At 47.0% G+C, this 10339-nt stretch overlaps 3 protein-coding genes across 3 annotated transcripts in view; all 3 read left to right on the top strand.

The window, feature by feature from the left end:
• Window positions 1-10339, top strand: part of LOC144603060 (uncharacterized) — a 278950-nt gene that overhangs the window by 20649 nt on the left and 247962 nt on the right. The gene's annotated exons all lie outside the window — the stretch shown is intronic.
• The window catches only part of LOC144602510 (uncharacterized), a 376398-nt gene that overhangs the window by 331348 nt on the left and 34711 nt on the right, over window positions 1-10339 (top strand). The gene's annotated exons all lie outside the window — the stretch shown is intronic.
• LOC144602511 (E3 ubiquitin-protein ligase TRIM17-like) lies at window positions 6873-10183 on the top strand. Its single transcript, XM_078415640.1, has 3 exons — window positions 6873-7463; window positions 7833-7928; window positions 10157-10183. Exons 1-3 carry the CDS (start codon window positions 7053-7055, stop codon window positions 10181-10183), a joined length of 534 nt encoding a protein of 177 aa, XP_078271766.1. The 5' UTR covers window positions 6873-7052.

The following is a 10339-nucleotide window of genomic DNA, read 5'->3' as shown; positions in this document are numbered from 1 at the left end:
TCTTTCTCCCTCTCCCTCCCTCCCCTCTTTCTCAAAACATTTCCTCTCTCTCTCTCTCTCCCTCCCTCCCCTCTTTCACAAAACATTTCCTCTCTCTCTTTCTCCCTCCCCCTCCCTCCCCTCTTTCTCAAAACATTTTCTCTCTCTCTCTCTCTCTCCCTCTCTCCCTTCTTTCTCAAAACATTTTCTCTCTCTCTCCCTCTCCCTCTCCCTCCCATCTTTCTCAAAACATTTTATCTTTCTCTCTCCCTCTCCCTCCCTCCCCTCTTTCTCAAAACATTTCCTCTCTCTCTCTCCCTCCCCTCCCCTCTTTCTCAAAACATTTTCTCTCTATCTCCCTCTCCCCCTCCCTCCCCTCTTTCTCAAAACATTTTCTCTCTCTCTCTCTCTCCCTCTCCCTCCCTCCCCTCTTTCTCAAAACATTTTCTCTCTCTCTCCCTCTCCCTCCCTTCCCTCTTTCTCAAAACATTTTCTCTCTCTCTCTCTCTCCCTCTCCCTCCCTCCCCTCTTTCTCAAAACATTTTCTCTCTCTCTCCCTCTCCCCCTTCCTCCCCTCTTTCTCAAAACATTTTCTCTCCCTCTCCCTCCCTCCCCTCTTTCTCAAAACATTTCCTCTTTCTCTCTCTCCCTCTCCCTCCCCTCTTTCTCAGAACATTTTCTCTCTCTCTCTCCCTCTCCCTCCCTCCCCTCTTTCTCAAAAAAAATTCTCTCTCTCTCTCTCCCTCTCCCCCTCCCTCCCCTCTTTCTCAAAACATTTCCTCTCTCCCTCTCCCTCCCCTCTTTCTCAAAACATTTCCTCTCTCTCTCTCTCTCCCTCCCCCCCCTCCCCTCTTTCTCAAAACATTTCCTCTCTCTCTCTCTCTCCCTCCCTCCCCTCTTTCTCAAAACATTTCCTCTCTCCCTCTTTCTCCCTCCCCCTCCCTCCCCTCTTTCTCAAAACATTTCCTCTCTCTCTCTCTCTCCCTCCCCTCTTTCTCAAAACATTTCCTCTCTCTCTCTCCCTCCCCCTCCCCTCTTTCTCAAAACATTTTCTCTCTCTCCCTCTCCCCCTCCCTCCCCTCTTTCTCAAAACATTCTCTCTCTCTCTCTCTCCGGGCCGGGGTGCACTTTTGGGCGGGGCCGGGTGCACCTGTGGGCGGAGGCGGGGGGCACTTGTGGGCGGGGCCGGGAGCACCTGTGGACGGGAACGGGGAGCACATGTGGGCGGGAACGGGGAGCACCTGTGGGCGGGACCGGGAGCATCTGTTGGCGGGGCCACGAGCATATGTGGGCGGGGCCAACGCGCACTGCAACGGAGGCGCGATCGCAACTTACCAATGAAGTTGCCTGAACTTACTTTGCATCCAGTTATTTTAATCAGACCTTGCCACATTCTCTGTGTGACCCAGAGATTACACTGGGACGCAAGTTTGAACCGGTATTGCCCCTTGGCATCCTTGATGGCTTTTCGGAGACCACAGCGTGGTTTCTTGCACCGCTTGGGATCGTTTAACTTCTCTGCATCGGACCAGGCCATCACCTGTGAATGTCCATCCATGGTTCCCAGTTGGGGAATACTCGGATTGACTTCGGCCGCACACAGGCTTCCACTCACTTGTTGATGAAGTCAGTCACGGCAGAGGCGCACTCATTCAGGTTAGCTGCAGAATCCGTGACCATGGACCAGTCTACTGACTTAAAGCAGTCGCGTCAGATGTCATCCGTGTCCGTTGTCTAGCTTTTTACAAATCTCTGCATCGAATCCTCCTGCTTCAATTGTTGTTTCGTGTTGGCAGGGAGCAGACGCACAGCTCCGTGGTCAGATTTCCCTGAAATGTGGCCGAGGGACAGGACGACAGGGAACAATCCCTACAGGATGGACGAGGCGAGCCTGGACGTGGGAACACATAGAATGCACTGAAGGGACACAGTGGAACTGGTCAATGCTGAGTAATGTTCCTAGTTCCAGTTTGGTCATTGTATTCTCATTTACAAGGGTGGATGGGCGTATGTTCCTGTGAGTTTCTTCTCGCACACCGTGGGAGCTCTTTGATGGAGACCATCAGGAGCCCACATAGAGGTAGGAAACACCAGCAGACAGAGACGGGAAAACACAGAGAGATAGAGACATGAATACTCACAGAGAGAAGTAGGAACATTCACGGAAACAGACAGGGCCCTCCCCTAATTCTACGTAGGTTTGCCTTCTCCTGATTTACCATTTGCGGGAGCGCTCCCCTATTTCCACATTTACAGTTTCCCTCCGCTAATTTCATATTTGTCGTTGTTTATCTACCCGCCACACTTCAATAACGGCGCACCCGCAAATCCCCATTTGTGGTGCCCTCCCCTAATTGACCATTTACCCGTGCTCTCCCGTAATTACCATATATAACCATATAACCATATAATAACCATATAACAACTACAGCACGGAAACAGGCCCGTTCGGCCCTACCGGTCCACGCCGACCACTTTCTCTGACCTAGTCTCATCTACCTGCTCTCAGACCATAACCCTCTAATCCCCTCTTATCCATATACCTATCCAATTTACTCTTAAATAATAAAATCGAGCCTGCCTCCACCACTTCCACCGGAAGCACATTCCATACAGCCACCACCCTCTGAGTAAAGAAGTTCCCCCTCATGTTACCCCTAAACTTTTGTCCCTCAATTCTGAAGCTATGTCCCCTTGTTGGAATCTTCCCCACTCTCAAAGGGAAAAGCCTACCCACGTCAACTCTGTCCGTCCCTCTTAAAATTTAAAAAACCTCTATCAAGTCCCCCCTCAACCTTCTACGCTCCAAAGAATAAAGACCCAACCTGTTCAACCTCTCTCTGTAGCCCAAGTGCTGAAACCCAGGCAACATTCTAGTAAATCTCCTCTGTACCCTCTCCATTTTGTCGACATCCTTCCTATAATTTGGCGACCAGAACTGCACACCATACTCCAGATTCGGCCTCATCAATGCCCTGTACAATTTTAACATTACATCCCAACTTCTATATTCGATGCTCTGATTTATAAAGGCAAGCGTACCAAACGCCTTATTCACCACCCTATCCACATGAGATTCCACCTTCAGGGAACAATGCACAGTTATTCCCAGATCCCTCTGTTCCACTGCATTCCTCAATTCCCTACCATTTACCCTGTACGTCCTATTTTGATTTGTCCTACCAAAATGCAGCACCTCACATTTATCAGCATTAAGCTCCATCTGCCATCTTTCAGCCCACCCTTCCAAAAGGCCCAAATCTCTCTGTAGACTTTGAAAATCTACTTCATTATTAACTACACCACCTATCTTAGTATCATCTGCATACTTACTAATCCAATTTGCCACACTATCATCCAGATCATTAATGTAAATGACAAACAACAGTGGACCCAACACAGATCCTTGGGGTACTCCACTAGACACCGGCCTCCAACCTGACATACAGTTGTCAACCATTACCCTCTGGTATCTCCCATTCAGCCATTGTTGAATCCATCTTGCAACCTCACTATTAATACCCAACGATTTAACCTTCTTAATCAACCTTCCATGTGGAACCTTGTCAAATGCCTTACTGAAGTCCATATAGACAACATCCACAGCCTTGCCCTTATCAATTTTCATGGTAACCTCTTCAAAAAATTCAAGAAGATTAGTCAAACATGACCTTTCAGGCACAAATCCATGTTGACTGTTTCTAATCAGGCCTTGTTTATCCATGTGATTATATATATTGTCCCTAAGTATCTTTTCCATTAATTTTCCCACCATAGACGTCAAACTAACAGGTCTATAATTGCTAGGTTTACTTTTAGAACCTTTTTTAAACAAAGGCACAACATGCGCAATGTGCCAATCTTCCGGCACCATCCCCGTTTCCAATGACATTTGAAATATTTCCGTCATAGACCCTGCTATTTCTGCACTAACTTCCCTCAATGTCCTAGTGAATATCCTATCAGGACCTGGAGACTTATCCACTTTTATATTTTTCAAAAGTGTCCATACCTCCTCTTCTTTGATCATAATTTCCATCACTACTCTACTTGTTTCGCTTACCTCACATAATTCAATATCCTTCTCCTCGGTGAATACCGAAGAAAAGAAATTGTTTAATATCTCCCCCATTTCTTCCGGCTCAGCACATAGCTGTCCACTCTGACTCTCTAATGGACCAATTTTATCCCTCGCTATCCTTTTGCTATTGACATATCTGTAGAACTCCTTGGGGTTTACTTTACATTACTTGCCAAAGCAACCTCATATCTTTTTTTCGCTTTTCTAATTTCCTTCTTAAGATTCCTTTTACATTCTTTATATTCCTCAAGAACCTCATTTACTCCCTGCCACTTATATTTATTGTATATCTCCCTCTTTTTCTGAACCAAGTGTCCAATTTCCCTGGAAAACCACGGCTCTTTCAAATTATTATTCTTTCCTTTCCACCGAACAGGGACATAAAGACTGTACTCTCAAAATGTCACCTTTAAATATTCTCCATTTCTCTATTATATCCTTTTCATAAAACAAAATGTCCCATTTCATTCCTTTTAAATCCTTTCTCATCTCCTCAAAATTAGCCTTTCTCCAATCCAAAATCTCAACCCTTGGTCCAGATTTGACCTTCTCCATAATTATATTGAAACCAATGGCATTGTGATCACTAGACCCAAAGTGCTCCTCAACACATACCTCCGTCACCTGACCCGTCTCATTTCCCAACAGGAGGTCCAACACTGCCCCTTCTCTGGTGGGTACCTCTACGTATTGCTGCAAAAAACTATCCTGCACACATTTTAAACTCCAAACCATCCAGCCCTTTAACAGAATGTGATTCCCAGTCTATGTACGGAAAATTGAAATCACCCCACAATCACTACTCTGTGCTTACTACATATCTGCTATCTCCTTACATATTTGCTCTTCCAATTCTCGTTCCCTATTTGGCGGTCTATAATACACCCCTATAAGTGTTGCTAAGCCTTTCTCATTTCTGAGTTCCACCCAAACATTCCACCTAATCGAGCCTTCTAGTCTATCCTGCCAAAGCACTGCTGTGATATCCTCTCTGACAAGCAATGCAACACCCCCACCTCTTGCCCCTCCGATTCTATCACATCTGAAACAATGAAATCCTGGGATATTTAATTGCCAATCGCAACCCTCCTGCAACCATGTTTCACTGATCGCCACAATATCATACTTCCAGATGTCAATCCAGGCTCTAAGCTCATCCACCTTTCTTACAATGCTCCTAGCATTAAAATATACACATTTAAGGGACACATCATTTCTTATTCTCAGTTTATTTCTTTTCACTTCTTTCTCTCCTACATATTGGGTCTGAGTGTTTCCCTTTTCTGCCTCCTGCCTCACACACTGCCTATTAGCTATCTGTATTTGAGTCCCTCTCCCCAACCGTGCTAGTTTAAAATCTCCGCAATTACCTTAGCAAATCTCCCCGCCAAGATATTGATTCCCCTCAGGACCAGTTGCAACCCGTCCTTTTTGTACAGGTCATACTTCCCCCAGAAGAGGTCCCAATGATCCAGAAACTTGAATCCCTGCTCCCTGCACCAGTCAGCCACGTATTTGTCCTCCACCTAACTTCATTCCTCTTCTCACTATCGCGTGGCACAGGCAGTAAGCCTGAGATTATCACTTTGGAAGTCCTTTTTTTAAACTCTCTTCCTAGCCCCCTAAATTCTCCTTTCAGGACCTCTTCCCTTATCCTACCTATATTGTTGGTACCTAAATGTACCACGACCTCTGGCTCCTCTCCCTCCCTTTTCAGGATACATTCAGATACATCCCGGACACTGGCACCAGGGAGGCAAACTACCATCCGGGTCTCCCGACTGCGTCCACAGAATCGCCTATCTGACCCCCTCACTATAGAGTCCCCTATCACTATCGCTCTCTTCTTCCTTTCCCTACCCATCTGAGCAACAGGGCCGGACTCCGTGCCAGAGGCCCGGGCGCCGTCGCTGCCCCCAGGTAGGCTGTACTCCCTAATAATACCTAAACAGGAGTATTTATTGCCAAGGGGTACATCCACTGGGGTACTCTCTAGTCCCTGCCTCTGCTCCTTTTCCCCCCTAACCGTGACCCACTTGTCTACCTCCCGTGGTCTTGGAGTGACCACCTCTCTATAACTCCTCTCTATAACCTCCTCACTCTCCCTGACCAGACGGAGGTCATCAATCTGCCGCTCCAGGTTCCTAATACGGTCCCTTAGGAGCCCCATCTCGTCGCACCTGGCGCAGATGTGGATGTCTGGAAGACTATCAGACTCCCAGATTCCCCACATCCGACACCCAGAACAATAAACTGCCCTTGCACTCATACTCCCCAAACAAAGCCCCGTGCTCGGTTTCTAAACCTACCGCCCGGCCGCTGCTCCAACCACTCCAACCGCCCACCCAAAAGAACTGAGTGATCTCCTGGGAGAGGCGAAAAACCGGATAAAAAACCCAGGCCAATTTGGGGAAAAAAATCCGGGAAATTCCTCTCCTACCCCAAGCTAGGCGATCGAAACTTGTCCGGGAGATCACACAGGTCTTACTCCTTACTATCTCCACACAATACTTCCCAAGCAACTCAGCTTGGTGCTGCTGCTGATTGCTGCTGCTACTGCTGCTGATTGCTGCTACGAATTGCTGCTCTCGAATTCATGTAAACTGGAGGAACCCCAATCCAAATTCTCCAGATAGTCTTCCTGGTCCGTGGAATTACCCGATCGCTTTGTGTCATTTATTTGTAAAGCAGCATCTGCAGTTCCTCGTGTGCTCCTGTTGATCAACGTCAGACTGGGCTGCGAGTGGGGGGGTCTGGCTCACTGTGCTGCTCTCCGGGGCTGGAGGGGTTAACAGCCTCTTGCTGGTGTGTAATCAGTGGCAGATTGCCAGAGGCCCTTCACCCTGAACACTCACAGCAAAACAACGTTATTCAGCACAGAATCAATTCCCCGCGCACTGCAGGGCGTGTCGTTGACAGTTGCAGTTCTGTGCGGTTTCGCAGCTTCCTGAAGGCGGAAGCGTTTTGAACCAAGAAGTTCTCGGAATTAAAAATGGCTTCGAAACACCAGATCCAGAGTTTAACTGAAGAAGCGATTTGTCCGGTTTGCCTGGATTTCTTCACCGATCCGGTTACACTGGAGTGCGGGCACAACTTCTGCCGCTCCTGTATCACACAGAGTTGGGACAGGGAGGGGAGAAACTCCTGCCCGGTATGTAGAGAGGATATTGCAGACCGCGCCCTCAAAGTAAATCGGGCCTTGGCGAGTATCACTGAGACAGCTCGAGCACTGAGCCTGAACACGGGACGGAAAGAAAGTAAACTTCACTGCGAGGAACATCAGGAAAAACTGAAGCTGTTTTGTGAAACCGACAAGAAACTGGTCTGCCTGATCTGCCGAGACGCGCTGGAACACAGAGAGCATCGCTTCATGCCGATTAAAGAAGCTGTTGAAAGGTACAAGGTAAAAGCAAGCAGAATTTGATCAGCTGATGATTCTTCCTTTCCGCCATTTGCGGACCGCGCTCCCTCGGCGACTGTTCGGTTCACCCAGCCTCCCACACAAACCAGCCCTTCCCCAGGTACTTGCCCCAGCCACCGCTGGAGATGAAACACCTGTCCCTGTACCTTCCCCCTCACGTCCATGCAGGGACTCCAGCAGTCCTTCCAGGTGAGACAGCCCGCGGCTCTCTGCTGATACGCTCCACGACCCGATGAGTTCTCCAGCAGTTTGTGTCTTTTTGTAAACTTTCATGTGCAGTTCCGTGTCTGCAGTTCATTGGTCCCGTCTGGTCTAATTCTTTCACTGACTGAATCTGAATCTCAATCCCAGGAGCAGATTAAAACTTCCCTGGAGATTCTCACAAAAAATAAATCAGCGGTGGAGGAAATGGAGCAGCAACAGAAAGAGAAGATTTCTGGAGTCCGGGTAAGTTTTCCAGTTTCCCTTCTCTGATCTTGTGCTATTGTCTTAGATTCCAGGCTCGATAATATTGACCTTCACCTTTCATTTGACAGGAACAGTCACAGAACCTGTTGACCTACATCACATCGGTATTTGCTGAACTGCGCCAGATTCTCAATGAGAAAGAGCGGCTCTTTCTCAGGGATCTCCGGGAAGAAGAGGAGAGCGTTCTAAATCCAATGGAGAATAATCTACGAGCGATTCAAGAGGAGATAAACTCTATTCAAGAGAAACTCTTAAAGCTGCAGGAGCGGATGAACCAAACGGACAGTTTGATATTTCTGAAGGTAAGGAGCTACAAATTCAATTTGATTCAATGTAAGGCTGTGAAAGTCGACTCGACTTATCTCTAAAATAAGTACGCAAAACACAAGACTCAGTTAAATCGTTTTACTGAAACACCAAGGTGGGAGAAGCACCTGCTTCTGTCCTCTCAAAAAACATAGATTACAGTCAGTATTTATACAGTTGAAAACAGGACAAAGCACATGCAGTAATTTTCCATGGTTACATAGCATAAAGCAGTCTCAGCAGATACATAGTAGAGTTCCCATAATAGAGTTCCTTTAATTGTGTTAGGGAGTCAAACAGGAGTACAGGGGAGTAAAGGGAGTCACATAGCTAAGATGATTAGCGAGGTACCGTTAGGCGATAAGGAGGTACCATAACATCGAGTTCAGAACATTGAAATGTCCAGAACGCAACAACAAACCCAGAAAAACAACTTCTAAACCTTGGGAAGCAACTTCTTATCTGCAGGTGTCCATGAATGTGAAGGACTACCTTGCAAAAGCCTGTTTTCAATACAATAACCAAAACAAGCTTTTGTACAGATCTTTCTAACAAGCTGCTAAGGTATCGAACTTCCCAGCACAAAATTTCCTCCAAAGGTGCCACAAAATGGTTTCCCCAAAGTTAGCTTCCACAAGGCCACAATCACAAAATAGTGGGTAACAGTCTGAAATAAATGCAGAATTTCCCAATAATTCAAGGCTGATTGAAACAGCCCAGTCGGTAGGGAAGACGAACACCTCATATTTTGAGCAGACGACAACCCAACGACAAGAAACATGTATTCTCCTGTTACAGGTAAACCTTATCCCCTTCAGACGTCCCTGTTCCGTCAACTGTTCCCCACAGGCATTTCTTTTCATCCCCAGTCCCCGTCACAACATTGCATCCCCTTCTCCAACCGTTGATCCCCCAACCCATCCTACTGGGAACCCAGCACATTCTCTCCTGTTGATTTCCACCACATCCCTTCCATTGCATTCCCCATTTATCTTCCTGACCAGATTCCAATTCTGTAGCAAGTTTTATCCCCTTCTCCATCAGCCGCAGGGATGTCCGTCAGTCTGTCATATGTCCCTCCACACATAAATTCACCGATCCCTTGTCACTTATTGTCCCAGTTCCTTCCCCTCCCATCCCTTTACCAGCTCTCTCCCATCTATTCCAGAAGATTGAAAGAGGCTCCTGACCACATGCGTCATGTGTACATTTCCCTCCTCAGATGCTGGCTGGCCTGATTAGGATTCCACTCTATGCAGCAGCTTGTGTCTCCAAATAAATGATTTATTTGTTCTGGGGCCATATTACTGCCTCGCTCACATTAGCGCACCCCAATCAATCGCAGGGCGAGCTGCATCTTTATCGGAAAGAGACGTTGTACTTATCACATTGAGCCAGTCATATTTTCCACGTTGTTCAAGCCTGGTCTTCTCTTAGTCTGATATGAACATCTAGTCACAAGCTGGCAACATGATGTCTGTGGAGACAAAGGTTGGTAGACGCTATGCGTCCCCTCTTGCTGACCCACAGGGTGCAAGACGAATCAGGGGGCGCTTGAAGTGGCAATGCAGGATCTTTGGCGAATAGGATAGACGAAAATTCCAAGGCATGTTACACAGACATTAAACGCAAGAGGGTAACAGTGAAGAGAGGGTGACCCCTGTTGGACAAATGAGGTAATTCACAACTGGAACCAGAGGAGGTTGAATCGCCCCATCAGTCCAGTATTAAATATACCCTTTACATGTAATTAATACATAATACTGCACTGATGGGGCGCCGCTCCAGCATTAAGAGCTGGGATCTGTCGGAAAATTGTAACAATTTGGCTGATATTCCCGCTGTCACGATGTGGACGCTCAGTGTAAATTAATTGATCTTTCTGATGTTTTATATTTCAGGAGGAAACTCGTCAGAAGAGGAGGTGAGACTCTCTGCACTGTTTTGGTAATTAACTCAAAAATCGTAGATGCGGGTCTTATAACCAGGTGCGTGATTCATGCAGGATAAGTGATGATCAGCACACGCTGTCAGTAGCAGACGGTGCCCTGGAAGTTAGAAAGTTCGATCACCCATTTTTGTTG

This window comes from Rhinoraja longicauda, chromosome 19, assembly GCF_053455715.1.
Source record: "Rhinoraja longicauda isolate Sanriku21f chromosome 19, sRhiLon1.1, whole genome shotgun sequence".
NCBI classification, from domain to species: Eukaryota; Metazoa; Chordata; class Chondrichthyes; order Rajiformes; family Arhynchobatidae; genus Rhinoraja; species Rhinoraja longicauda.
This window is presented reverse-complemented; position numbering and strand designations above follow the sequence as displayed.

Coding starts and splice junctions, on each gene's coding strand:
- LOC144602511 (XM_078415640.1), top strand. CDS start 7,053: ATGGCTTCGAAACACCAGATCCAGAGTTTAACTGAAGAAGCGATTTGT. Junction 7,464..7,832: donor AAGCTGTTGAAAGGTACAAG/GTAAAAGCAAGC, acceptor TCTCAATCCCAG/GAGCAGATTAAAACTTCCCT. Junction 7,929..10,156: donor AGAAGATTTCTGGAGTCCGG/GTAAGTTTTCCA, acceptor TTTATATTTCAG/GAGGAAACTCGTCAGAAGAG.